This window comes from Nomascus leucogenys, chromosome 17, assembly GCF_006542625.1.
Source record: "Nomascus leucogenys isolate Asia chromosome 17, Asia_NLE_v1, whole genome shotgun sequence".
NCBI lineage: Eukaryota > Metazoa > Chordata > Mammalia > Primates > Hylobatidae > Nomascus > Nomascus leucogenys.
Window position 1 is genome coordinate 85,223,174 of NC_044397.1, and position 27,987 is coordinate 85,251,160.

The following is a 27,987-nucleotide window of genomic DNA, read 5'->3' on the forward strand; positions in this document are numbered from 1 at the left end:
TGGTCATGGGCAGAGCCAGAGCCAGAGCCTAGGCCTCCTAATTTCCCTCACCCAGAGGACTGCCCTGAGCTGCCTGTTCAGGAGCCTTCTCATGTGGGATGTGGAATGTGGAATGAGAGAGGCTACCTGAACCAGGACTGGCAGAGAACAAGACAGTGACAGTGTTGGGGTAGTGGCACTCACCACGATATGTGGGCCCCGTTGTCGGCATTTCTTTTTTTTTTTTTTGAAACAGAGTTTCACTCTTCTCGCCCAGGCTAGAGTGCAATGGCATGATCTCAGCTCACTGTAACCTCTGCCTCCCAGGTTCAAGAATTCTCCTGCCTCAGCCTCCCAAATAGCTGGGAGTACAAGCATGTGCCACCACATCCAGCTAATTTTTTGTATTTTTAGTAGAGACGGGGTTTCACCATGTTGACCAGGCTGGTCTCGAACTCCTGACCTCAAGTGATTCACCCACCTTGGCCTCCCAAAGTGCTGGGATTATAGGCGTGACCCATGGCGCCCAGCCTCTTTTTTTTTTGAGTCCCCTCTGTCGCCCAGGCTGGAGTGCAATGGTGCGATCTTGGCTCACTGCAACCTCTGCCTCCCAGGTTCAAGCAGTTCTCCTGCCTCAGCCTCCTGAGTAGCTGGGACTCACACCACCATGCCTGGCTAATTTTTGTATTTTCTTTTAGGAGAGACAGGGTTTCACCATGTTGGCCAGGCTGTTCTGGAACTCCTGACCTCAGGTGATCCGCCCGCCCTGGCCTCTCAAAAGTGTTGGGGTTACAGGCATGAGCCACCCACCCCACTTCGTTGTCACCATTTCGTGTGTATTATTGCTCCTAATGAGGTTGCAGTCAGATGTCAGCTGGGGCTGCAGTCAGCTGAATGTTCACCTTGGCTAGACATCCAGGAAGGTCCCTTCCAGGCCTGGCAGTTGATGCTGGCTGTCAGCTGGAAGCTCAGTTGGGGCTGTCAGCCGGAGTGCCTGTGTGTGGCCTTTTCTTGTGGCTTTGGTTTTTCTTTTTTTTGCTCTTTTTTTTGAGACGAAATCTCACTCTTAGTCCTCCTCATAGTCCTCCTCGCTCATAATCCTCCAGGCTAGAGTGCAATGGCACAATCTCGGCTCACCGCAACCTCTGCCTCCCAGGTTCAAGGCAATTCTCCTGCCTCAGCCTCCCGAGTAGCTGGGATTACAGGTGCCCGCCACCACGCCCAGCTAATTTTTGTATTTTTAGTAGAGACAGAGTTTCGCCATGTTGGCTAGGCTGGTCTCAAACTCCTGACCTCGTGATCCGCCCGCCTCGGCCTCCCAAAGTGCTGGGATTACAGGCGTGAGCCACTGTGCCCGGCCGGCTTTGGCTTTTCCTAGCATGACAGCTGTGTTCTGAGAAGGAGCATTCTATGAGGCCCAGGTGAAAGGTACAAGTCTTCTTATGATCTAGCCTTGGAAGTTTCAGAATTTCTGCTGGGTTTTAATTGGTCAAGCAAGTCACTAAGGCTCTTCCCAGATATAAGGGGCAGGGAATTAACTTTCAATGGCAGGAGTGGCCTATAAGTTTGATTCCACCACAGTACCACTATCTCCCACGTTAGAGATGAGGAGACCGATCCGGGGGGGTGGGTTACTTGGCCACAATCACACAGCTGGTAGCTATTTGGTGGCAGAGCCAAGACATAAGCTCAGGCAGTTTGGTTCCAGAGTTTGTGCTTGTAGCCATCACAATAAGCAGAGGTGAGACTCTGGATGGGGACAGAGGGGAACTATGCTGCTCCAAGGTTAGGCCTCTGTTCTGGGGGAAGAAGCTGGACTCTTCTCTTGCAGCTCTATTCAGCGTGGGCCAGGGGACTGTCACAGAGGTGCTCTTCTCACTGGGATTATGACCTTGACCCTCCAGCCTGGACATGTCTGAAGCTCAGGCATGGACAGGAAGAGAGAGGCATCAGGAACACTGTGGATTCTGCTCTGTGTGGCCACTGGGATGGGGTTTTCTCTGTACTTTATTTTCCCATCTGCATGGTAGGAGTGTTCATTCTGATCTCAGGTGACCTTTCTAGAGATCTGGAATATTATGATTCTTTCTCTGGGCTCCTGTCCCTCTGGCTGTCACAGCCCTTGACCGCCCTAGGTTATGAGACTGGGAGCCCCTCCAAGGCAGGGCCCAGGTCTGACTCATCCTTGAGCCCCCAGCATCACCTGGAGCAGGGTTTGGTGTACAATTGTGGGAGGCTGCAGGGAGGTGTGGGGAGAAGGTCCGCTTTAGAGCTTGGTCCCTCTGTGCTCACCTTCCAGCCCCAAGCCCCCAGCACCGGATCCTGCTGGACTTCCTTTTCCTGGACACAGAGTGCACGTATGACTACCTGTTCGTGTATGACGGTGACTCCCCGCGAGGGCCGCTGCTTGCCAGTCTGAGCGGGAGCACCCGACCTCCGCCCATCGAAGCTTCCTCAGGCAAGGTTAGTGGGGATGGGGCTGTGGGTAGATACACCGAGAGAGACGGAAGAAGAAAGGAGGGACAGAGAGTCAGTAAGAGGGCATCCAAGAGCAGAGCACAGGGACAAGGGAAGGTGGGGAGAGGCAAAGGAAGGAGATGAGGCTCTCGGTCCCCCAGGGTGGAAGGGGGCAGGAGTGGGCCACCCTCCCAGGACAATCCCCAGGCCCTGCCCACCTTACCCAGCACACCTTGTGCCCGCAGATGCTGCTGCACCTCTTCAGTGATGCCAACTACAACCTGCTGGGCTTTAACGCCTCATTCCGCTTCTCCCTGTGCCCGGGTGGCTGCCGGAGCCACGGGCAGTGCCAGCCACCGGGTGTGTGTGCCTGCGAGCCAGGCTGGGGGGGTCCTGACTGTGGCCTGCAGGAGTGCTCAGCCTACTGTGGCAGCCACGGCACCTGTGCCTCGGTGAGCCGGTCCCCAGCCCTGTTTCCCCTGGGGCCCTGATCCGTGAGCACACCCTCCATGCCCATCTCCTAGGTCTGACCTTGCTCCTGCATGAAACTCCCCCCACCACCCCACCCTCCTCCATGACACCCACTTCCTTCTCCTTCCAGAGCTTGCCCCCCACCTGTTACTCCAACCCCACCCCACCTTCTCCTGCAGGCCCTCCCCTGCTGAGCATATCCCACTCTCATCTATACCCCACTCTCACCTGTGAACACCACCCTTCTTCCTCCAGCCAGGCCCAACTCTGTCCTCCCATCCAGCCACTCTGTGTGGCCTTGGACCCCCTGCCATGACTTCCAGCCTCGCACCACTGACCTTACGCCGAAGCTGTGCACATCCAGCTTTCAATCTGGATTGCGCTTTGAGCCCTCCCCGACTTGACCTCCCCAGATCTGAGCTCTTTCAGTCCAGGCTGAACGTCAGTCGCCCTGTCTGTCTTCTCCCAGCCTGCCGTCTTTCTGTCTTTTCTCCTTTTTCTCTGTGTGTCTTTTCCTTTTTCCGTTGGTCTTCTTTTTTCCATCTGTCTGCTTCCTTCTGGTTGTGTCTCTTTGTCTCTTGTTTCTGTCTGACAGTTTGCCTTTCCCCTCTTCCTGTCTCTCTCTGTCTCCCTTTCTCTCTCTCTTTCCTTTTCCATCCTCTCCCTTCCTGTCTGTCTTTTTCTCTCTCCCTTTGTGCCCTGTCTGTCTCATTCTGCCTCTTTTTCTCTTTGTGTCTCCTTTGTCTCTCTGTCCTTGTCTCTCCCTCTCTTATCTCTGCCTTTGTGTCTCCTTCCCCGCAGCCCCTGGGACCATGCCGCTGTGAGCCTGGCTTCTTGGGACGTGCCTGTGACCTGCACCTGTGGGAGAACCAGGGGGCTGGCTGGTGGCACAACGTGAGTGCCGGGGACCCTGCCTTCTCTGCCCGTATCGGGGCAGCTGGCGCCTTCCTGTCCCCGCCGGGGCTGCTGGCAGTTTTCGGAGGTGAGCAGATGGGGCGAGTATCTGGGGTCTGGAGGCCTGGCAGCCTATGGCCAGGGCATGAGACTGTCCACCCCTCCACAGGCCAGGACCTCAACAACGCCCTGGGTGACCTCGTCCTATACAACTTCTCCGCTAACACCTGGGAGTCCTGGGACCTGAGTCCTGCCCCGGTATGGACCCCTCCTCTGCCCTGGAGGAGCCTTTCCACTCAATCAGACCCAGCCGGGGACCCCCAGAATGATCCCCTATCACCCAGTGCTCCCCCATTTCCCGCAGCTTGATATAGGAACCAACTTCTCCCTGTTTCTGCCTTTTCTCTCCGGTTTTCTTTTTTCTTCTCCCTCTTCCTTTATCTGCCTTTGTGCATCTTATTTTTCCACGTGTCTCCTGTCGCTCAATCTGTCTCTGTTTTCGTCTGTCTGACTTTTGGGCTTCCGTGTTCTCCGTTTCTGTGTCTCCATCTCTCTGGGTCTGTTTCTCTCTGCCATTTGTCTCTTTAACTCTGTCTCCTTGCCTCTTCCCTCTCTTATTGTATTTCCGTTTCTATGAATCTGTCTCTTCTTTTCTCTCTCTGCCCGTCTCTGCCTTTCTCTTTGTCTCTGTCTTTATCTCGCCTTCTCTCCATGTTTCTCTGGCTCTGCATCTGTCTGTCTAAGCCTGGCTCTGGCTCTCTTGCTATGTCTCTACCTCTGTCTCTTGTCTCTTCCTCACAGGCTGCCCGTCACTCCCATGTGGCCGTGGCCTGGGCCGGCTCCCTGGTGCTGATGGGTGGTGAGCTGGCTGACGGCTCGCTCACCAACGACGTGTGGGCCTTCAGTCCACTGGGCAGGGGCCACTGGGAGCTCCTGGCACCACCTGCCTCCAGCTCCTCGGGGCCCCCAGGCCTGGCAGGTCACGCGGCTGCCTTGGTGGATGATGTCTGGCTATATGTGTCTGGAGGCCGCACCCAGCACGACCTCTTCTCCTCTGGCCTCTTCCGTTTCCGCCTTGACAGCACCAGCGGGGGCTATTGGGAGCAGGTGATTCCGGCAGGCGGACGGCCCCCTGCTGCCACCGGCCACTCCATGGTGTTCCATGCCCCCTCCCGTGCCCTGCTGGTCCATGGTGGACACCGGCCCTCCACTGCCCGGTAAGTGACCTGTCCCATAACCTGTGCCCCACAGGCCAGGCCCAGCTCAACACCATAGGCCTTTAGTCTTTAGAGGTCTTTGCCCACTGTCAGACTCCTGTGGTCTCTCAGTCACTCCTTCCTTCATGTATTTACTTACTCCTTCATTCACTCATTCATTCATTCACCCACTCACACATTCTCTGGTGTTTTATTCAGTCTCTTGGTGAATTGCCTCTCACGCACTCCCACCCATGTATCCATTCAACAGAGCCCTGCTTGGTGTCCAGCCCTTGCTAGTTTATGCGGGTAACCCAGAGATGACTCAAGGTCCTGCCCACAGGGAACTTCTAGTTTGGAGGGGACATAGAGTCAGTCATGGCCAGTCTCATCCCTGGGTGATCACACGGCTCCTAAGAGCCTGGAGGAGGGAGAGAGACGCTTCCTGCCCTGAGCCCCTGACCTACTTCTCCTTCGGTAGGTTCTCTGTGCGAGTGAACTCCACTGAGCTTTTCCACGTGGATCGGCATGTGTGGACAACGCTGAAGGGGCGGGATGGGCTTCAGGGCCCAAGGGAGCGAGCCTTCCACACAGCCAGTGTTCTGGGCAATTACATGGTGGTCTATGGTGAGGAGGCTCCCCAGTCCTGCCTGCCTGCCTGCTGAGGGCCTGAGCCAACCCTGAGCTGAGGCTCCCTGCAGGGGAGTCCCCCCACCTCCCCTAGGCTTGCCAGCTATGCCCCTTCCTCCTTTCCCAGGGGGCAATGTGCACACCCATTACCAGGAGGAAAAGTGCTACGAAGATGGCATCTTCTTCTACCACCTTGGCTGCCATCAGTGGGTGTCAGGAGCTGAGCTTGCCCCCCCAGGAACCCCTGAGGGTGAGTGGTCCCTGTTCTTCCCTAGGGGCTCCTGAGGGTCCCACCTCCCTCCATAGTGATTCTGGGCTCAAGCCACCTCAGTCTGTAAGGGTGAGCCTGACATCCAGGCCAGTTGGTGCCAGCCTCAGGAGGCAAGCCTGGGATGGAGATGGGACTAGGGCATCGTCACCACGGAGATGGGAGGCCCTTACCGCAATATCCAATGTGGGTTCCAATCCAGGTTTTGCCAGTTTCCAGCTGCCCCAGGGAAATGCCTAAGAGGCAGCAACTTTTCCTTCTTTTTAACTTTCTTTTCTTTTTTTTTGAGAGGGAGTCTCACTCCTTCGCCCGGGCTAGAGTGCAGTAGCGTGATCTCAGCTCACTGCGACCTCCACCTCCCAGGTTCAAGCGATTTTCCTGTGTCAGTCTCCTGAGTAGCTGGGATTATAGGCATGCATCTCCATGCCTGGCTAATTTTTTTGTACTTTTAGTAGAGACAATGTTTCATCATGTTGGCCAGGCTGGTCTCAAACTCCTGACCTCAAGTGATCTGCCCACCTCAGCCTCCTAAAGTACTGGGATTACATGTGTGAGCCACCGTGCTTGGCCTTTTTAACTTTCAATTTAGGTACAAGTACAGGTTTATTATATAGGTAAATTGTGTGTCATGGGGATTTGGCGTGCTGATTATTTCATCACCCAGGTATTAAGCCTAGTACCCAACAGGTATTTTTTTTTTTTTGAGATGGAGTCTTACTCTGTTGCCCAGGCTGGAATGCAGTGGCGCAGTCTTGGCTCACTGCAATCTCCACCTCCCGCCTCAGCCTCCTCAGTAGCTGGGAGTATAGGTGCATGCCACCACACCCGGCTAATTTTTTTGTATTTTTAATAGAGACGAGGTTTCACCATGTTGGCTAGGCTGGTCTCGAACTCCTGACCTCAGGTGATCCGCCTGCCTTGGCCTCCCAAAGTGCTGTGATTACAGGCATGAGCCACCGCGCCCAGCCCCAGTAGGTAGTTTTTTGATCCTCTCCCTCCTCCAACCCTCAGGTAGGCCCCTCAAGTGTCTGTTGTTCCCTTCTTTGTGTCCATGTGCACTTGATGTTTGGCTCGCACTTGTGAGAACATGCAGTATTTGGTTTTCTGTTCCTGTATTAGTCTGCTGAGGATAAGGGCCTCCAGCTCCATCCGTGCTGATGCAAAGAACATGATCTCATTCTTTTTTATAGCCACGTAGTATTCTTTGATGTATACGTACCACATTTTCTTTTTTCTTTTTTCTTTCTATATATTTTTTTTGAGATGGAGTTTCGCTCTTGTCACCCAGGCTGGAGTGCAATGGCGCGATCTCAGCTCACTGCAACCTCCACCTCCCAGGTTCAAGCGATTTTCCTGCCTCAGCCTCCTGAGTAGATAGGATTACAGGTGCCTACCACCACACCCGGCTAAGTTTTGTATTTTTAGTAGAGACGGGGTTTCACCATGTTGGCCAGGCTGGTCTCAAACTCCTGACCTCAGGTGATCCACCTGCTTCGGCCTCCCAAATTTCTGGGATTACAGGCATAAGCCAATGCGCCTGGCCTCCATTTTCTTTATCCAGTCTATCATTGATGGGCATTTAGGTTGATTCCATGTCTTTGCTATTGTGAATAGTGCTGCAATGAACATACACATGTTAGAACAATTTATATTCCTTGGGGTATATACCTGATAATGAGATTGCTGGGTCAAATGGTAATTCTGTTTTAAGTTATTTGAGAAATCTTCAAACTGCTTTCCACAATGCCTGAACTAATTTACATTCCCATCTGCAACCTCACTCGCATGTGTTATTTTTTGACTTTTTGATAATAGCCATTCTGACTGGTGTGAGATGGTGTCTCATTGTGGTTTTGATTTGCATTTCTCTCATGATTAGTGATATTGAGCATTTTTTCATATGCTTATTGGCCACGTGTATGTCTTCTTTTGAAAAATGTCTGTTCATGTCCTTTGTCTACTTTTTAATGGGGTTGTTTTTTGCTTGTTAGTTTATTTAAGTTCCTTATAGGTTCTGGATATTAGACCTTTGTTGGATGCATAGTTTGCAAATATTTTCTCACATTCTGTACATTGTTTTTTTACTCTGTTGATAGTATCTTTAGCAGCAACTTTTTCAAGATCACAGTAGATAAGTGACAGAGCCAGCATGGCTATCCCCAAACAACAATCTGTATAAAACTATCACTTAAGGCCGGGCGCAGTGGCTTACACCTGTAATCCCAGCACTTTAGGATGCCATGGCGGGCGGATCATGAGGTCAGGAGTTTGAGACCATCCTGGTTAACATAGTGAAACCCTGTCTCTACTAAAAATACAAAAAATTAGCCAGTCATGGTGGCACGCGCCTGCTAGTCGGGAGACTGAGGCAGGAGAATTGCTTGAACCTGGGAGGCGGAGGTTGCAGTGAGCCGAGATCGCACCACTGCACTCCCGCCTGGGCAACAGAGTGAGATTCCATCCTCAAAAAAACAAAAACAAAAACAAAAACCATTACTTAATCTCTGTGTCTCAGTTTGCTCATCTGTGAAATGAAAATTATAACACTTATGCCATTGGACAGCTGTAAGACAGCTGTAAATTGAGATGATCCTTCAAGAATGATGCCCAGTGAAGTGCTCCACACATTTTCTTCCTTTTTTAAAATTTTTATTATTTATTTTTGAGACAGAGTCTCTCTCTATTGCCCAGACTGAAGTGCAGTGGCGTGATCGGCTCACTCCAACCTCTGCCTCCGAGGTTCAAGCAATTCTCATGCTTCAGCCTTCTGAGTAGCTGGGACTAGATGCGTGTGCCACCACACTCGGCTAATTTTTGTATTTTTAGTAGAGATGGGGTTTGCCATGTTGACCAGGTGGTTCTCGAACTCCTGGCCTCAAGTGATCCATCTGCCTCGGCCTCCCAAAGTGTTGGGATTACAAGTGTGAGCCACTGCGCCTGGCCTAATTTTTGTATTTTTTTAGTAGAGATGGGGTTTCACTGTGTTGACCTTGTGATCTGCCCGCCTGGGCCTCCCAAAATGCTAGGATTACAAGCATGAGCCACCGTGCCTGGCCAGGCATTATTATTATTGTTGTTACTATTTTATTTTATTTTACTTGAGATGGAGTCTTGCTCTGTTGCCCAGGCTGGAGTGCGGTAGCACAGTCTCTGCTCACTGCAACCTCCACCTCCCGTGTTCAAGCCATTCTCCTGCCTCGGCCTCCTGAGTAGCTGGGATTATAGATGTGCACCACCACTCCTGGCTAATTTTTGTGTTTTTGGTAGAGTCGAAGTTTTGCCATGTTTGCCAGCCTGGTCTCGAACTCCTGACCTTAAGTAATCTGCCTGCCTGGGCCTCCCAAAGTTCTGGGATTACAGGCATGAGCCACCACGCCTAGCCTATTGTTACTATTTTAGAGGCAGAGTCTTGTTCTGTTGCCCAAGCTGGAGTGCAGTGGTGCAGTCATAGCTCACTGCAGCCTTGACCTCCCGGGCACAAGCAATCCTCCCACCTCTGCCTCCCAAGTAGTTGGGACCACAGGCCCATACTACCCTTCCCAGCTAATTAAAAACAAAATTTTTGTCCAGGCGCTGTGGCTCATTCCTGTAATGCCGGCACTTTAGGAGGCCAAGGCAGGCAAATCATGAGGTCAGGAGTTTGAGACCAGCCTGGTCAATATGGTGAAACCCTGGCTCTACTAAAAATACACAAATTAGCTGGCGTGGTGGTGGATGCCTGTGGTCACAGCTACTCAGGAGGCTGAGGCAGGAGAATTGCTTGAACCCAGGAGGCGGAGGTTGCAGTGAGCCAAGATTGCACCACTGCACTCCAGCCAGCCTGGGTAACAGAGGGAGACTCCATCTCCAAAAAAAAAAAAAAAAAAAAAAACCAAACAGATTTTTTTTTTTTTTTTTTTTTTTGTAGAGATGAGGCCTCACTATGTTGCTCAGGCTGGTCTTGAGCTCCTAGGCTCAAGTCATCCTTCCATCTCAGCCTCCCAAATAGCTGTGACCATAGGCACACACCACCATGCCTGGCTAATTAAATAAAAAAAAAATTTTTTTTAGAGATAGGGTCTTGCTGTGTTGTCCAGGCTAGTGTTGAACTCCTGGCCTCAAGCGAGCCTCGTGAGACCTGGCCTCCCAAAGTGCTGGGATTACAGATGTGAGCTACCACGCCCAGCCATATTTTCTTTCTTATAGCAGTGAGGGTCCTGTCTCAGGGCCAGAGGGGTCACCAGGGAGGAGATATGGAGAAACCTTTCACTTTCATTAGATCAGACACTGCTTTGAAATCGGATGAAAGCCACTGGCCCTCTCTTCAGAAGATGCTTATACCTACAAGTTGGGCGTATCACTTCGGGGACGTGTGGGCTTCCCGGAGTCCCATCTGTTCACTCCTCCTCCCTGAAAAGGAGAGAGAGGAGAGGATAGGCGTAAGGAAGGAACCTTAGCACTTAAGGGATGGGAAGGAGGAAAGGCCCCAGAGGAACCCTGTGTGACCATCAGGAATAAAGTTCAGGCCTGGTGTCTGAGGCCCTCATTCTAGGTCTCGTCTGCCTATCCCTTGGTCCCCTTCACTGGGCAGGAGTCAGGAGTGTGATGTTTCTGGAGGCCTCTTCCTGCTTCGCAGTTTGTGATTCCCTGGGCCAAGTCCCACAGGTTTACAGTGCATGCAGGTCGGTAAGAGGGTAGGGAAGTCACCATTCACTGACCACTTACCTGTCAGTCAGGATTCTTGGCTGTAACTGACAGAAACCCAACCCAGCTGGCTTAAGCGAAAAGGAGAATTTCTGTCTGGGCACGGTGGCTCACGCCTGTAATCCCAGCACTTTGGGAGGCCGAGGCAGGCGGATCACGAGGTCAGGAGATCGAGACCATCCTGGCTAACACAGTAAAACGCTGTCTTTACTAAAAACACAAAAAATTAGCTGGGCGTGGTGGCGGGTGCCTGTAGTCCCAGCTACTCGGGAGGCTGAGGGAGGAGAATGGCGTGAACCCGGGAGGCGGAGCTTGCAGTGAGCTGAGATCACGCCACTGTACTCCAGCCTGGGCGACAGAGTGAGACTCTGTCTCAAAAAAAAAAAAAAAAAAAGAAAGAAAAGGAGAATTTCCTGGCTTACTTGAGTGAAAACTATAGGGGCTGTCTTCAGGCTGGGCTGGATCTAGGTGCTCACACAACGGCATCAGCCATTTCTCACTCAATTTTTCAGCTGGGTTCACTTCAGTCTCTTGCTTTGTGTAGATGGTCACAGGCAGCTCGTGGATTATCTTCTGCCATAAAATGCCCAGAAAGAAGAGAGTGTCTTTGCCCCAAGAATTGAGAATCAGGCCCTGTACCCCTCCCTGAGCCAGTCACTGAGACTGATGGGCCTGGGCTAAGGCCTCACCTCTGCCAGAACCAGGGACAACTCCACCTAAGTCTCATGGACTGGGAGAGGGAAAGGTTGGTTTTCCAGAGGAAAATCAGGCGCTATCACCAGAAGAGAGGCTGGTGCTAGACAGACAAAAATGGGAGACAGAGGCAGCCTGCTGGGGGCTCAGCAGATTCTTCAGTCCTCCCAGCTCCCTGAGGATGAGATGATGGTTCTTTTTATAGAGGAGGAAACCAAGACTCAGAGAAGTTCAGTCTCCTGTCCAGGGTCACACAGCTAGTCAGTAGTTGATCCACGATTTGAACCCAAGCAAGTGGTAGACCCAGGATTTGAACCCAAGTCTTTCTGACCCTAAAGATCAGAAAGATGATTTGGGTAGGGGTGAGGGAGCTCAGCTTGTTCAGGGCCAGGTGGGCTGGGAGAGTGTCCTTGGGCAGGTGAGGTTGAAGCAGCCACCGGAATAGAAGGCTGGGCTGTGGCCCAGGAGAATCAGGAGCCATGGAGGTGGTGGAGGGGCTGGGGGTCTAATAATGTCATTGGGATCTCTATTCCCCTAGGCCGAGCAGCGCCTCCCAGTGGTCGGTACTCACATGTAGCTGCGGTGCTTGGTGGCAGCGTCCTCTTGGTGGCTGGGGGGTACAGCGGCCGGCCCCGTGGGGACTTGATGGCGTACAAGGTGCCCCCCTTTGTGTTCCAGGCACCTGCCCCTGACGTGAGCACTGGGGTGACAGGGAAAGGGTGGCTGGGGGAGGAGGTAGCAGAGTTTCCACAGGTGAGGGGAAAGGCAGGAGGAGATCCCTGGGAGGAGTGGTGATCCCTAGGGCCATGAGAGAAGGGAAGGAGGTCCCTGGGGCAGAGGAAAGAGGAGCTAGAGGTCCCTGGGCCTGGGGGAGGAATGGATGGGCATGCTGAGCATTCAGGGTCCTCTGGGATAGCTAAAGTGAGTGGGGACTTGGGAGGCCGGCCCAGGTCTGAGAGGCCTCCTCCTCCATCCCCTTGCCTCCCTGCAGTACCACTTGGACTACTGCTCCATGTACACAGACCACAGCGTCTGCTCCCGGGACCCAGAATGCAGTTGGTGCCAAGGAGCCTGCCAAGCTGCACCCCCTCCTGGGACCCCCTTGGGGGCTGTGAGTGACAGCCCTAGACCCTTTGTTCCCTAGCACAGAGACCTGCTCTCAGTGTCTCCCTCTGCCTAACCAGGTGGACAAGAACTTTCCCTCAACTGAGAGACTTGTTTTCATGCCGAAGATCTTCCTTCCTGATTCCTGACTGCGGAGCTCTGAACCTTTGCTTATCCCACCCAGCCCGACCCTTTTGAGCCCTTGACCCCATCCCCACATCCCCCGTCCTCTGGATCTCCCACATTCCAAGTCAACTCCCCGTTCTTCAGTTTTTTGGCCCTTTCCATTGCAGGACCCTGTATCCACAGCCCTTCCTTCCCAGATCTCTTGAGCTCCAGTCGACAGTGAGCCCTTTCCCCTCTCCTCCTCGCAGTGTCCAGCCGCCAGCTGCCTGGGCCTGGGCCGCCTCCTGGGTGACTGCCAGGCCTGCCTGGCCTTCAGCAGCCCCACAGCCCCTCCGCGGGGACCCGGCACCCTGGGCTGGTGCGTGCACAATGAGAGCTGCCTCCCTCGGCCTGGTGAGTGTCTGCAGCAGTGGGCTGGGGGGAGGGGGCCAGAGCACTCCACACTGACCCACCAGCCCCCACCCCCTGTCCTCTCAGAGCAGGCCCGCTGCCGAGGGGAGCAGATCTCAGGCACTGTGGGCTGGTGGGGGCCTGCGCCTGTCTTTGTCACGTCCCTGGAGGCCTGCGTCACCCAGAGCTTCCTGCCTGGCCTGCACCTGCTCACCTTCCAGCAGCCGCCCAATACCTCCCAGCCTGACAAGGTGGGTAGGAGGCATGGCCGTGGGTGGGGTGTTGATGATCCTGATCCTAGGGTTTGTTTTTTCTCAAATGCATCTTTATCACTCTTATGTTTACTCCAAAAGTCTTTACATTCAAGGGTCTTATTTTCCTTATGGACTTCATTTTTTATTTTTATTTTTTGAGTGGGAGTCTTGCTCTGTCACCCAGGCTGAAGTGCAGTGGCGCAGTCTCAGCTCACTGCAACCTCTGCCTCCTGGGTTCAAGTGATTCTCCTGCCTCAGCCTCCTGAGTAGCCAAGATTACAGACGCCCGCCACTGCGCCTGGCTAATTTTTTTATTTTAGTAGAAGACGAAGTTTCACCATGTTGGTCAGGCTGGTCTTGAGCTCTTGACCTTAAATGATCCACCTGCCTTGGCCTCCCAAAATGCTGAGATTACAGGCGTGAGCCACTGCACCTGGCCTCCTTATAGATTTTAAAAAGAATTTTTGCATTGTGGTAAAATACACATAAAGTTTTTCATCAGTGACATTTAGCACATTTACAATATTGTGCAACCATCACCACTATCTTGTTACAGAACATTTTCATCACCCCAGAGGACAACCCTGGACTCACTAAGTAGTCACTCTCTATTCTACTCTCTCCCCTGGTCCCTGGCAGCCACTAATCTGTTTTCCATCTCTGGATTTGCCAGTTCTGGACATTTCATGTACATGGAGGCATGTACTATGTGGCCTTTTGTGTCTGGCCTCTTTCACTCGCATGTTTTCAAGGCTCATTCATTTTATAACTTCATTCAGAAAGGACCTCTGTTCCTTTTTATGATTGAGTAATATTCCATTGTATAGATGTACCACATTTTGTTTATCCATTCGTCAGCTGATGGACATTTGGGCTGTTTCCATCTTTTGGGTATTGTGAATAATGCTGCTATGAGCACTTGTGTACACGTTTTTGTTTGAACATCTGTTTTCAATTCTTGTGGCTGTATACCTAGGAGCAGAATTGCTGGGTTATATGGTAATTCCATATTCATCTTATTAAGGAATGTCCAAACTTTTCCACAGTACCTCTTTATTGATTTTTTGTTGTTGTTGAGACAGAGTCTCTCTCTGTCGCCCAGGCTGGAGTGCAGTGGCACGATCTCGGCTCACTGCAACCTCCAGCTCCCGAGTTCAAGTGATTCTCCTGCCTCAGCCTGCTGAGTAGCTGGAACTACAGGCACTTGCCACCACACCCGGCTAATTTTTTGTATTTTTAGTAGAGATGGGGTTTCACCGTGTTAGCCAGCATGGTCTTGATCTCCTGACCTCATGATCTGCCACCTCAGCCTCCCAAAGTGCTGGGATTACAGGCGTGAGCCACCACGCCCGGCCTCTTTATTGATTTTAAAAATAGCTCATATATTCACATGGTTCAAAAATCACAGTGATATCAAAAGTCATTGGGGCTGGGCACGGTGGCTCACGCCTGTAATTCCAGCACTTTGGGAGGCTGAGGTGGGCAGATCTCTTGAGGTCAGGAGTTTGAGACCAGCCTGGCCAACATGGCGAAACCCTGTCTCCACTAAAAATACAAAAATTAGCTGGGTGTGATGTCGGGTGCCTGTGATCCCAGCACTTTGGGAGGCTAATGTGGGGGGATCACTTGAGGTCAGGAGTTCGAGACCAGCCTGGCCAACATTGCGAAATCCCATCTCTACTAAAAATACAAAAATTAGCTGTGCATGGTGATGCGTGCCTGTAGTCCCAACTACCTGGGAGGCTGAGGGAGGAGAATCTCTTGAGCCTGGGAGGCAGAGGTTACAGTGACCCAAGATCATGCCACTGCATTGCAGCCTGGGCAACAGAGTGAGACACCATTTTAATTAAAAATAAATAAATAAAAGGCCGGGCACGGTGGCTCACGCCGGTAATCCCAGCACTTTGTGAGGCCAAGGCAGGCAGATTACAAGGTCAGGAGAGCGAGACCATCCTGGCTAACACAGTGAAGCCCTGTCTCTAATAAAAATACAAAAAAATTAGCTGGGTGTGGTGGTGAGCGCCTGTAGTCCCAGCTACTCGGGAGTCTGAGGCAGGAGAATGGCGTGAACCCAGGAGTTGGAGCTTGCGGTCGGCTGAGATCGCGCCACTGTACTCCAGCCTGGGTGACAGAGAGAGACTCTGTCTCAAAAAAAAAAAGAAAAAAAAGAAAAAGAAAAAAAGTCATTAAATGGACAGTCTCTCTCATTTACCCCACTCCCCAACCCTTAAGTGGTCCAAAATTATCTAGCTCCAGCATGGCTGCAACTTAAGACCACTATACCTCCCTGGAAGATCCATTTGGGTTTCTTTGATCTTATTCCAGAATTTACCTATTCAGATGCAAGTAAGCATGACATCATATCGTTTTTCTTTCACACAAAAGTAATATACTATGCACACTATACGACTGCTTCCTTTTTTTCTTCCTGGCAAGCTTCCCATAACAGAACTTAAGAAACACTCTCATTCTTTTTTTTTTTTTTTTTTTGAGATGGAGTCTCTCTCTATTGCCCAGGCTGGAGTGCAGTGGCAAGCAATTTCAGCTCACTGCAACCCTGCCTCCTGGGCTTAAGTGGTCTTCCCACCTCAGCCTCCCAAGTAGCTGGGATTACAAGGATGCACCACCATGCCTGGCTGGTTTTTGTTTTTTTTTTTTTGTATGTTTTGAGACGGAGTTTTGCTCTTGTTGCCCAGGCTGGAGTGCAATGGCGCAATCTCGGCTCACTGTAACCTCTGCCTCCCGGGCTTGAGCGATTCTCCTGCCTCAGGCTCCCAAGTAGCTGGGATTACAGGTGCACACTACCACTCCCTGCTAATTTTTTGTATTTAGTAGAGATGGGGTTTCACCATGTTGGTCAGGCTGGTCTTGAACTCCTGACCTCAAGTGATCTGCCTGCCTCGGCCTCCCAAAGTGCTGGCCGTGTCTGGCCTTCATTCTTCTTTTTTTTTTTTTAAGTTGTATAATATTCCATTTACATTTGTAGTTTATTTAAATAGCCTTCCACTGGTGAACACTTGGACTGTTCCACTCTTCTGCTATTAAAAAATCACACACCAGGAAAATAAGTCTTGCATTTTGTCTGCCACTTTGAATATTAGATCTGGGCTTTGAAGTGCTTAGCTGGAAAGGTGAGGAATTGGATAAGAAGACACTGAAGTGTCCAGTCCTGGAGTTTTAACGTGAGATGGAAATGGCGAGAGGCCAGGGGTGAAGGTGGGCTCTGGGACCCTGTCGTCTATTGTCTGAATTTAGGTCTTGCCTCTTTTCCCAGAGTGACCTTTGACAAGCCACCTAACCCCTGTTCCTCGCCTCAGTCTCTCATTTGGTAAAATGGGGAAGAAGGTTGGGTTGACCAGTCTTTTCTGGCTCCGATGTGGCCTGTGAGTCCAGAAAGGGACTCACACATACACCCATCCCTGGTGGCACAGGTCTCAATTGTCCGCAGCACGACCATCACCCTGACACCCAGCGCAGAGACAGATGTGTCCCTGGTGTACCGTGGCTTCATCTACCCAATGCTGCCTGGAGGGCCAGGTGGGCCAGGGGCTGAGGATGTGGCCGTGTGGGCGCGGGCCCAGCGCCTACATGTCCTGGCCCGGATGGCCCGTGGCCCTGACACAGAGAACATGGTGAGGCCGCCTGGGACATTCAGGGGGGTGTTTATGGTAAATATGGGAGCTAGGGGTGTGGTATAGGGCATCTGTGGTGATTTGAAGGTTCTGGGGAAGGACTGGGGAGAAATTAGAGGCAGGAGATGGATTTTTTTTGTGTGTGTGAGACAGAGTCTCACTCTGTTGTCCAGGCTGGAGTGCAATGGTGTGATCTTGGCTCACTGCTACATTCACCTCCCAGGTTCAAGCAATTCTCCTGCCTCAGCCTCCCAAGTAGCTGGGATTACAGATGTGCATCAGCACTCCTGGCTAATTGTTTTGCATTTTAAGTAGAGATGGGGTTTCATCATGTTGGCCAGACTGGTTTGGAACTCCTGACCTCAGATGATTCGCCCGCCTCAGCCTCCCAAAGTGCTGGGATTACAGGCGTGAGCCACTGCGCCCGGCTGGAAATGGATCTTTAGTAGAGGAGGGAGGGTGCTGAGGTTTTCAATTGTGAGCAGAATTTGAGGGAAACTTTGAAGCAGGTGAGGAAGGTCTGAGTCAGACTTGAAAGGTCCCTGAAGGCCGGGCGTGGAGGTAATCCCAGTAATCCCAGCCCTTTGGGAGGTAGGGGCAGGTGGATTGCCTGAACCCAGAAGTTTGGGACTAGCCTGGGAAACGTGGTGAGATATCATCTCTCCAAAAAATACAAAAATCAGCTGGCCATGGTAGCATGCACCTGTAGTCCCAGCTATTTGGGAGGCTGAGGTGGGAGGATCACTTGACCCTGGGAAGTTGAGGCTGCAGTGAGCCATGATCGCATCACTGCACTCCAGCCTGGGTGATGGAATGAGACCCTGTCTCGAAAAAAAAAAAAAAAAAAAAGCCCCTGAGGAGGAGGAGGGTCCCTGGGGGTCTCACCTCAGAGGTTCTCAGGATCTAAGGAGCTCTGAGGCCCTCTTCTTAGGAGGGGGTGGGGTACAGGGTGGATTTGGAGGTATCAGGGGTCTGAGGAAGGAATGAGAAGGGTTCTGAGGCCCCTGCCTATCACTCACACCTACCCTAGGAGGAGGTGGGGCGCTGGGTGGCTCATCAGGAGAAGGAGACTCGGCGGCTGCAGCGCCCTGGGTCTGCTCGCCTCTTCCCCCTGCCTGGGCGGGACCACAAGTATGCAGTAGAGATCCGGGGCCAGCTCAACGGCTCGGCAGGCCCTGGGCACAGTGAGCTAACTCTGCTGTGGGATCGGACTGGTGTGCCAGGAGGCAGCGTGAGTACCCAGGACCTACCTCCAACCCTAGCCGCAGGCCCCAGCCTCAGATCACCTGGGCTTTCTGAACCCCAGGCCACAAACTCTGAAATCCCTAGATTCTGGCCTCGGACTCCTTAACTCTTGGCCTCTGAACTCTGGACCTCCTCTTGAGCCCTGTGGCCCCTGACCTCTGCCCATAGACCCTGACCTCATCCCATATTTTGAACCCTGTGTTCTGACTCCTCACCCTTGACCCTGCTGACCCTGACCTCTGCCCTCCATACTTTGACCTATAGTAATCTCCAGATTCCTCCAGACCTTGGACCTGTTTACTGATTTCCTAAATCCTGACTTCCTATATGCCTGAGTTCTCAACCTGGGCTCCAAACCCTTACTTTCAGTTAGCGCCAGACTCTGACCCCTGCCCCAGACCTTGACTGCTGCCTTCCTGTGACCCCTTCCCCAGGAGATCTCCTTCTTCTTCCTGGAGCCCTACCGCTCGTCGGCCTGCACCTCCTATTCTTCCTGCCTGGGCTGCTTGGCAGACCAGGGCTGTGGCTGGTGCCTGACCAGTGCCACCTGCCACCTGCGCCAGGGCGGAGCCCATTGCGGGGATGACGGGGCTGGTGGGTCCCTGCTGGTGCTGGTACCTACCCTCTGCCCACTCTGTGAGGAGCATCGGGACTGCCACGCCTGCACCCAGGTGCCTGTGGGGCCACCAGGGGAGGTCACAAGGTGGAGGGAGCCAGAGCAGGCAATGGGCAGTCAAGGGAACCCCTGCTGGGGGGCATGGGGGAAACAGCAAGGGCTTTGGTCCTTGATCTGCAGAGCCTGGTGGGGAGGGTGAGATGGAGCTGGAGAGAGAGGCATCTGGGAGTCAGGACCCTCCCTGATGCAGGGGCCAGAGAATGCAACTCCATCCTTTTCCACTAGCGGGGAGTTTCTCAGCATAGGCACTGGAGCCCAGGAGTAGGCCTTCAGGCCTGCCAGCTCCAAGTGGTGTCAGGCAGCCCTCGACACCCTGCTTCCTCTTGTTCCCTGGGAGGGTTTGTTTCCTTGTGAGTGGCAAGGGAGCTGTTAAGGCTCCAGGCTCTCAGTCCCTGCTCTGTCTCAAACAGAGTGAGGCTTCCTCTTTCTCTACCCCACCCCACCACCATCCAGGAGCTCAACAGAAGTCCCAGAATTGCACTTCTGTGGCTCTGGTTGGGCCTCGTACAGGCTCCTGGGCCAATGACTGGAGCTGGGGGGAGGGAATGTGGGCCCTTGCCCGCCTCTGGATCCTGAGGATTGAATAAACCCCACTCGGACCACACAGAAGGGGCACTATTGCCCAAAGGAGACAGTGGGTGCTGGGCAGGCTGACCCATGGGTGTCTGTGGCCGAAAGGAGGGGTCCAGAGATGCAGGCAGCTGGGGAGGGAGATGGCCTTACAGGGACAGTCTGCAGGGTGGGGCAGGGGGTGGGATAGGCACTGGGAGCCCAAAGGAAAGGGCTGAGTGGGGTTCTGACTCCTCTGCCCAACTAACCCCCAGGACCCCTTCTGTGAGTGGCATCAGAGCACCAACCGCAAAGGAGACGCGGCATGCAGCCGGCGGGGCCGGGGTCGGGGTGCCCTGAAGAGTCCAGAGGAGTGTCCCCCACTCTGCAGCCAGTGAGTCCAGCTGGGTCCAGGGAGTGGGTGGGTGGATGTGCCCAGGGATGTGGGCTGGCTGTGGAGTGACCTGGCCCCCTGCTCCCCGCCCCAGGCGACTGACCTGTGAGGACTGCCTGGCCAACTCTAGCCAGTGCGCCTGGTGCCAGTCCACCCACACCTGCTTCCTGTTTGCCGCCTACTTGGCCCGGTACCCACACGGGGGCTGTCGAGGCTGGGACGACAGGTATGGTCCCTGGGGCAGGGCTAACAGAGGAAGATCCCCACCGGCAAGGGGCTGGGGCTCTGACCCCCACCCCTGCCATCCTGCAGTGTGCACTCGGAGCCACGGTGCCGGAGCTGCGATGGCTTCCTGACCTGCCATGAGTGTCTGCAGAGCCACGAGTGTGGCTGGTGTGGCAATGAGGACAACCCCACACTAGGACGGTGAGCCCGGGCAGGTGGGCGGGCAGGGTGCCCGGCTGTGTCCTTCCTCCATGACTGGTCATTCTAATGGCCTCTTTTCTTCTCTGCCCTCTTGCCCTGACCCCATTCCATGGCCACCTTCCTTTTCCGTACTGTTTTTCTGTTGTTTATTTTACCCTCCTGCTCGTTTTTCTCATTTTTCCTCCTTTTCCGGGTCTCTGTGATTCATTTTCTTTCTCCTTGTCTGTTTCTGTCTCTCCGCTTTCCCTTTCACTGCATCTCCATCTATGTCTCTCTTCTGTCTTCCAAAATTGTTTTTGTCTGCGACTTCTCCTGGTTTCTCTGTCTCTCCCTGTCATTGTTTCTATGTATGGCTCCTGTTTCTATGTTGTCCCCCGCTTCTTCACTCTCCCACCCTGCAGGTGCCTACAGGGGGACTTCTCCGGGCCCCTTGGTGGGGGTAACTGCTCCCTGTGGGTGGGGGAGGGCCTGGGGCTTCCCGTGGCCCTCCCTGCCCGCTGGGCATACGCCCGCTGTCCTGACGTGGATGAGTGTCGCCTGGGCCTGGCCCGGTGCCACCCGCGGGCGACCTGCCTGAACACGCCCCTCAGCTACGAGTGTCACTGCCAGCGGGGCTACCAGGGTGATGGCATCTCACACTGCAACCGCACGTGAGTGAGGCGGGGGTTGCTATGGAGATGTTGCCCCAGGCTGGGGCACATGGAGGTGGAGGGAGGAAGCCATTATAGCACTGGGTCCCCTCCTGTGGAACCAGCATCCCCAGTTAGCCAGGGGTTTTTACCTTGCACACTAGGTCCTTGTTAGAGTGACAGGGTAACCCTGGTTACCGTGGAAATGGGGCACCCATAGGCTGTGGGCCATAGTCTTCAGCGTTGCCATGGAGGCGGAGGAGGACCTAGTTGAAAGAGGTTTTCATAGTGGTGCTGTGTGGTTGCTATAGAGATAGGCGTGGTGATGCATGAAGTTACCTTGGAGACAGGGTCACCCACATAGCCCAAAACCATGGAAACAGCCAGTGGCTTTGATGGTGTCATGGTGGGTGGAGGTGATGGGGTGCTTTAGGGGCTCTGGGCCTTCCTGGCGCTTTCTCCACCCCCAACACGGCCCCTCAGGTGCTTAGAGGACTGTGGCCATGGCGTGTGCAGCGGCCCCCCGGACTTTACCTGCGTGTGTGACCTGGGCTGGACATCAGACCTGCCCCCACCCACACCCGCCCCGGGTCCGCCAGCCCCCCGCTGCTCCCGGGACTGTGGCTGCAGCTTCCACAGCCACTGCCGAAAGCGGGGCCCTGGCTTCTGCGACGAGTGCCAGGGTAAGCAGCCCTCGTGCTGGGCCCAGCCTGGACCCAGGGAGCCTCCTCCCTTCTTGGGGCTCCAGTTTGCTCTTCTTGGAGGGGGCCTCAGTGTCCTCTCATGCAGCTCTAGGTCCCCTGCCCCATTCCTGTTCCTGACTCAAACAGGTTTCAGTGCCACCCATCGCTCTGGCTGGGCTTCAGTTCCCCCTCTTGGGACTTGCTGTTTCCCCTGATCTGGGTCTTGGTTTCTCACCTTTGAAGCAGCCGGGTGGGGTCAGGGTTTAGCTGAGCCAATAGGCCTGGGCCTGTTTCCACCCTTGACTTGACTCTGTCCCACCTGCTGGGGCCTCCACAGACTGGACATGGGGGGAGCACTGCGAACGATGCCGGCCCGGCAGCTTCGGCAATGCCACAGGCTCTAGGGGCTGCCGGCCCTGCCAGTGCAACGGGCACGGAGACCCACGCCGTGGCCACTGCGACAACCTCAGTGGGCTCTGCTTCTGCCAGGACCACACCGAGGGTGCCCACTGCCAGCTCTGCTCCCCAGGCTATTATGGGGATCCCCGGTGAGCCAGCGGGCCAGCCAGGGCTGGGTAGGGTGTGCCTGGGGACACAGTGGGGAGGGGCAGGACTGGTCTGACACTGGCTCTTCTCCATCTCCCCAGGGCTGGTGGTTCCTGCTTCCGAGAGTGTGGGGGTCGCGCCCTCCTCACCAATGTGTCCTCAGTGGCACTGGGCTCACGCCGGTTCGGGGGGCTGCTGCCTCCAGGTGGTGGGGCTGCAAGAGCCGGGCCTGGCCTGTCCTACTGTGTGTGGGTTGTCTCGGCCACTGAGGAGCTACAGCCCTGTGCTCCCGGGACCCTCTGTCCCCCACTCACCCTCACCTTCTCCCCCGACAGCAGCACCCCCTGCACGGTGAGCACTGAGGAAACGAGGGTTCAGGCCCATGAGCCAGAACCATGTCCGCTGACCCAGCCTGCATCCCCAGACCCCTGACCCCAGTATTGCTGTTTTTTTAATCCTTCAAAACCCAAACTCCTCCTCAGATCCCCAGTACTTTGTTCCTAGGCCCACAGACAGACCCTCCCATTTCCCAGATAGCTTCCTATTTCCTCAGCTCCCATCTCCAATTCTCCAGATCCTCAATCTCCCCATTCCCAGACCAGGAATGGTAAATTGTTACACCTTGTGCACCAACTCTGACTGATTGCTACTGACTGCCAGGAGCTGCATGTTGAGAAAGGGGCTCAATGCAAGAGTGCCTGATAGATGAGCTGTGTCTACTTTGGACACAGGAAGGGGAGTGGTGGCCTCTATGCCATAGTTTGACAGTCTTCCCTGGATGTTCAAACAGCCCATTTCCAGTCTCAGATTGCCCTCCCCTCTTGAACCCCTCCTCCTCCCAGACCCCAGGGGTCATTTCTCATCCTCATTGTCTCCTAATCCTCGATTCTGCACCCGTCTAGCTGAGCTACGTCCTGGCCTTTGATGGATTCCCACGCTTCCTGGACACTGGTGTTGTCCAGTCAGACCGCAGCCTCATAGCTGCCTTCTGCGGCCAGCGACGGGACAGGCCCCTCACCGTTCAGGCCCTGTCTGGTACGGGGGCTAGGGGAAGTGGGACCTCTTAGTCCTGGGCTATGTATCCCTTGCCCCTGAACTCACCACCTGAAGTGGGCTCAGGACCCAGCTCTGCCGCTGCTTATGGGGTGATGTAGTCCCTCACCATCTCTGGACCTCAGTGTCCTTAGTTGAGAGGAAAATAGGATTGCGCCAGCTGAGCTATGTCTGCAGAGAGAAGGGCTGAATGAGACATGTCTCTGGGGCACATAGAATGTGGCTGGTGTGAGGACCCCACACCACTCACTCTTTCCAGCTAGGCAGGAATGTAGTAGCGCAATCTCAGCTCACTGCAACTTCTGCCTCCCTGGGCTTCAGCGATTCTCCTGCCTCAGCCTCCCGAGTAGCTGGGATTACAGGCGCATGCCACCATGCCTGGCTAATTTTTGTATTTTTTGTGGAGATGGGGTTTCACCATGTTGGCCAGTCTGGTCTTGAACTCCTGACCTCAAGTGATTCGCCCACCTTGGCCTCCCAAAATGCTGGGATTACAGACATAAGCCACCGCACCTGGCATATATATATATATATATATATATAAATTTATTGAGGCATATTTTATGTATACTAACATATCAGATAATTTCTGTCCCACCTACCCCCAAATCAGTATCTTTTCTAAAGAGATCCAGTCTCATGTAAGGGCAGTAGGAGTTGTGGAAGGTTTGGAGCTTGCTGATGACACGGCCCAATTCACGTTTTGAGGATCGCTGGGCCACCCTGAGTGGGGAGTGTAGGCAGCCAGGAGGACCAGTAGGGGATGGGTGCTGGTGTCCAGGTAAGACAGGACTTGGGCTTGGATAGCAGCTCAGGAGGTAGCTAGTGGTCGGTGAGAGATTTAGGCTTGAAGATCAATCTTGATGGGTTGGCTGAGGGAGGGGGTGCAGAATGGTTCATCCTGGCGATGATTATGAATAATATGGTGCCTTCCTTCCCTGCCCAGTCACACTGGGTTTTCTCAGCATCTGGGGGTGGAGGAGCCAGGAGTGTGGCTTTGCTGCCAGCTTCTGGCCTCTCTCCCCACAGGGCTGCTTGTGCTGCACTGGGAGGCCAATGGCTCCTCATCCTGGGGCTTCAATGCTTCGGTGGGCTCTGCCCGCTGTGGGTCAGGGGGCCCCGGGAGCTGCCCCGTCCCCCAGGAATGCGTGCCCCAGGACGGTGCTGCAGGTGCCGGGCTCTGCCGATGTCCTCAGGGCTGGGCTGGCCCACACTGCCGCATGGCTCTGTGTCCTGAGAACTGCAATGCCCACACTGGGGCAGGAACTTGTAACCAGGTACAGGTGGGAGAGGTCAAGCCTGGTGGGACAGGGCTGGTGATCAGGGCTCCCCTGAGTCCCTTGTCGTCCCCCAGAGCCTGGGCGTGTGCATCTGTGCCGAGGGCTTTGGGGGCCCCGACTGCGCCACCAAGCTGGACGGCGGGCAGCTGGTCTGGGAGACCCTCATGGACAGTCGCCTCTCAGCCGTGAGTTGTGGGTACCCGCTGTCTAGGGATGGTTGCCCCCAGGTCGTTCTCCCACCTCCACTCCTGGGACCACCCCTACACCCAGGCCTGGCACTTTGTCCTGACCCTAGCCTGATCCCCGACGTCCGCACCCATCCCTAGGACACTGCCAGCCGCTTCCTGCACCGCCTGGGCCACACCATGGTGGATGGACCCGATGCCACCTTGTGGATGTTTGGGGGCCTGGGCCTGCCCCAGGGGCTGCTGGGAAACCTGTACAGGTGAGGACTGCCCTGGGTAGGTGGGATTTGCAAATAAGAGAAGGTCACCTCGGGATGCTAAAAGTCACCTCAGAGGAGTGCAGAAAAGCCTCTAAGGTAAAGGACAGCCCAAAGGATGCTGGGACACTTGTCACAGGAGGCTCACCCGGGGACACTTGGGGACCAGGGTACTTATTTGGGTGGTGCTACCCCAGGGAATGGTGAGAGGACTGTCATAGGAAGGTCACCCCAGGGGATGTGGGGACATCTGTCAGGCAGGGTCACCTTGAAGGATGCTGGGATGACTGTAATGAGGCTGCTTTTTTGCACCCTGGTCCTAGGTACTCAGTGAGTGAGCGGCGGTGGACACAGATGCTGGCGGGAGCTGAGGACGGGGGCCCAGGCCCATCGCCCCGCTCCTTCCATGCAGCCGCATATGTGCCCGCTGGCCGTGGCGCCATGTATCTGCTGGGGGGACTTACCGCTGGAGGCGTCACCCGTGATTTCTGGGTCCTCAACCTCACCACCCTGCAATGGCGGCAGGAGAAGGTGAGCATCTCTCCCCAGCCCACTCCCCAGCCCTCACGCTGGGCCCTGACAGAGACAGCTGTGGTAGCTCCTGCCAGCTCCACCCCCAGAGGAAACAGAAGCCCCAGACTTGAATTTCCTCAGCCATCCTGGGTCACACTGTTGTCCTGAGCCAGTCCTGGGCTGGGACACAGCTTCACTCAGCAGCAGAGAGAGGCCAGGGGAGCAAGGGCTTCCCAAAGCCTTCCCACACCATCCACCATGGTGTGGCCCAGGCGGTGCGGGGGCTGGCAGGTCTAGGGGGGGGGCGGGGATCAGGGGGTCAGGACAAGGCAGGCTGGGTGGGGGGTCCCAGGAGGGGTGGAGACGACCTGGGGCAACCACCAGGCTTGAGCAGGTGGAAATGCCAAGGGGCTCACTGTGCCCCTGCCAGGACCCAGGCTGGTCCGACTGGCCCCAGGGGGGTCACTCCCTCCTTAGTACTTCAGGGAGGACTGTGGGGGGGCTGAGGCTCGCTTCTACCCACAAGGTGACCCCTGACCTCTAGCCCCATCGGTGACCTTGCCCCTCCATCCCTCAGGCCCCCCAGACCGTGGAGCTGCCAGCCGTTGCTGGTCACACCCTTACTGCCCGCCGAGGCCTGTCTCTGCTCCTGGTGGGTGGTTACTCCCCAGAAAATGGCTTCAACCAGCAGCTGCTCGAGTACCAGCTGGCAACCGGCACCTGGGTGTCAGGAGCCCAGAGTGGGACACCCCCCACAGGTGGGGCTGGGGACCGGGAGGGGATAGTCCCCATGGACCTCCTGGGCATCCGGGCTTCCTGTGGGCTCTCCATCCACTCCTGTGCTCTGTGGCCACCTGTCTCCCTCTCTTTCCTGCCCCCATGCAGATTCTCAGGGCACCCTCTCGAATGTTCAGGTTCTCTGACTGTCCTTCCTAGACTCCACAATTAACTGCCTACTCCCGGCCACATGTGGCCGCCATCCCCCGCCCGCAGGCTCTGAGCTCCCTGCTCCTCAGGGGTTCTTCCTCGATCTCGCCTCCTTTCTTTGATCACTGTCCTCTAGACATTCTGGACGCCGTGTCTGCCTCCCGAGAGCCTGGCAGAACTTACTGCCAGTTGAGGGTTCCCTTCTCTTTTCCAGAGTCTCTAATGATTGTCCATTCGAACCCAACTCAGAGGGATGGGTGGAGAGGGGCTCCCAGGCCTCCAGTCTCAGGGCCGGGGAAGGGAGTGGTCACTGAACAGGGGGGCTGGGAGGTCGGCGGGGTCAGTGCTATTGTCAGCCCCTCCCCCAGCCTGTCACCCTGCCCCTCACCAGGTCTCTATGGTCACTCTGCTGTCTACCACGAGGCCACCGACTCCCTCTACGTGTTTGGAGGGTTCCGATTCCATGTGGAGCTGGCGGCCCCATCCTCCGAGCTCTACTCCCTGCACTGTCCTGACCGCACCTGGAGTCTGCTGGCCCCTTCTCAGGGCGCAAAGGTCAGGAAAAGAGGCTCAGACCCAAGGATGTATGGGGCAGGAGGGAGGGGGCCTCCTTCCCAGTGCCGCAGGGACTGGCTCCATCCCAGATTCCTGTTTCCCCTCCTTTCTACGTTCCCTAACTGAGCTGACACCCCCACATCTCCCCTGCTTCCATCCCTGATTTGGAGGAGAGAACCTGAGGCCAGGAGGTCAGAGGCATGAGTTCTGCCCAGCTCTGCCCTCAGTCTTGGTGTGGCCCTGGCAGGCCCCTTCCCCGTCCTGGGTTTTTCCACTCGTACAAAGCAGGACAGAGGCTCCCCGCTCTTTCTGCCTTCAAGGCCAAGGAGAATGTGTGTGCGAGGGCAGGGAGCCCTGTCTGCACTGGTTAGAGAGGCTGGCGGTTTCAGTCCACACGTTTCCAAGCCCATCTTGGAGGCAGGGGGCTAGAAGCAAGAGACTCGAGGAGCCTCACCCCCAGAACGTCCCCACTGTCACTAGCGAGATCGTATGAGGAATGTGCGTGGCTCATCTCAAGGGGTCTGGGCCAAGTTCCTGGGGAGCAGCCTGGGTCATGGGGGTTCCGGGAACTCAGGAAGGAGATGGCTCTGTGGGCTGCTCTTGCTGGTACAGGAGGTTTCCTGGAGGAAATCTCACCTCACCTGAAGGAGGTGAGCTTTGAGGAGGGTTAGGATTGGGTGGGCTGGTTAGGGGACAGGTAGGGAAGTACAGGGGTGGCTGGAGGGCTAAGAGGGAGCAGAGGACAGCTCTGACAGGCTATCCTGCCCCCCGCCCCCCGTCTCCCCAACAGCCCCACCCCCGGCTTTTCCACGCCTCAGCCCTGTTAGGGGACACCATGGTGGTTCTTGGGGGGCGCTCGGACCCTGACGAGTTCAGCAGCGACGTTCTGCTCTACCAGGTCAACTGCAATGCCTGGCTTCTGCCCGACCTCACCCGTAAGTCCCCATTGTGGCTCCCAGGAGGCTGAGGGACATCCAGGAGGAACCCCATCCCCATCCTGGGACTCCCACTCCTCTGGAGTCACTGGGCCCCTGCAGACCCACTGGCAGAGCTCCCGCCCTTCTGGATTATCTAAACACCAGGAGATGCCCTCCTTCCTTTTTTTTTTGTTAGAGAAGTTTATTTTTTACTCTGACTGTAAAAATAACAATGTTCACTGTATATAATTTGTAAAATAGGAAAGAAAAAAACACTCATAATCCCCCTCTCTAGAGACAACCACTATTAGACATGGGGGTGTTTCCTACCAGTCTTTGCTGTTCATAGCTTAGAAGCATGCCTGTCACTTGCCT

General features: G+C 54.8%; 1 protein-coding gene across 3 annotated transcripts in view; it reads left to right on the forward strand.

Annotated features, from left to right (window-relative positions):
• Positions 1 to 27,987, forward strand: part of MEGF8 (multiple EGF like domains 8) — a 52,644-nt gene that overhangs the window by 5,794 nt on the left and 18,863 nt on the right. For 2 of the 3 annotated variants that reach the window (XM_030797052.1, XM_030797054.1), the window contains exons 2-30: positions 2,279 to 2,442; positions 2,682 to 2,888; positions 3,709 to 3,889; positions 3,971 to 4,059; positions 4,603 to 5,018; positions 5,479 to 5,624; positions 5,755 to 5,877; positions 11,810 to 11,964; positions 12,263 to 12,382; positions 12,750 to 12,894; positions 12,979 to 13,142; positions 16,577 to 16,777; positions 17,808 to 18,008; positions 18,457 to 18,693; positions 19,523 to 19,641; positions 19,736 to 19,867; positions 19,954 to 20,067; positions 20,469 to 20,717; positions 21,180 to 21,379; positions 21,717 to 21,927; positions 22,027 to 22,276; positions 22,828 to 22,960; positions 24,008 to 24,255; positions 24,333 to 24,443; positions 24,585 to 24,703; positions 25,024 to 25,231; positions 25,791 to 25,971; positions 26,532 to 26,695; positions 27,486 to 27,630. In XM_030797052.1, coding sequence (XP_030652912.1) covers positions 2,279 to 2,442; positions 2,682 to 2,888; positions 3,709 to 3,889; positions 3,971 to 4,059; positions 4,603 to 5,018; positions 5,479 to 5,624; positions 5,755 to 5,877; positions 11,810 to 11,964; positions 12,263 to 12,382; positions 12,750 to 12,894; positions 12,979 to 13,142; positions 16,577 to 16,777; positions 17,808 to 18,008; positions 18,457 to 18,693; positions 19,523 to 19,641; positions 19,736 to 19,867; positions 19,954 to 20,067; positions 20,469 to 20,717; positions 21,180 to 21,379; positions 21,717 to 21,927; positions 22,027 to 22,276; positions 22,828 to 22,960; positions 24,008 to 24,255; positions 24,333 to 24,443; positions 24,585 to 24,703; positions 25,024 to 25,231; positions 25,791 to 25,971; positions 26,532 to 26,695; positions 27,486 to 27,630 — 5,133 coding nt within the window. The remainder of the gene's footprint in view (positions 1 to 2,278; positions 2,443 to 2,681; positions 2,889 to 3,708; positions 3,890 to 3,970; positions 4,060 to 4,602; positions 5,019 to 5,478; positions 5,625 to 5,754; positions 5,878 to 11,809; positions 11,965 to 12,262; positions 12,383 to 12,749; positions 12,895 to 12,978; positions 13,143 to 16,576; positions 16,778 to 17,807; positions 18,009 to 18,456; positions 18,694 to 19,522; positions 19,642 to 19,735; positions 19,868 to 19,953; positions 20,068 to 20,468; positions 20,718 to 21,179; positions 21,380 to 21,716; positions 21,928 to 22,026; positions 22,277 to 22,827; positions 22,961 to 24,007; positions 24,256 to 24,332; positions 24,444 to 24,584; positions 24,704 to 25,023; positions 25,232 to 25,790; positions 25,972 to 26,531; positions 26,696 to 27,485; positions 27,631 to 27,987) is intronic. The other variant, XM_030797053.1, reaches the window with a different exon arrangement.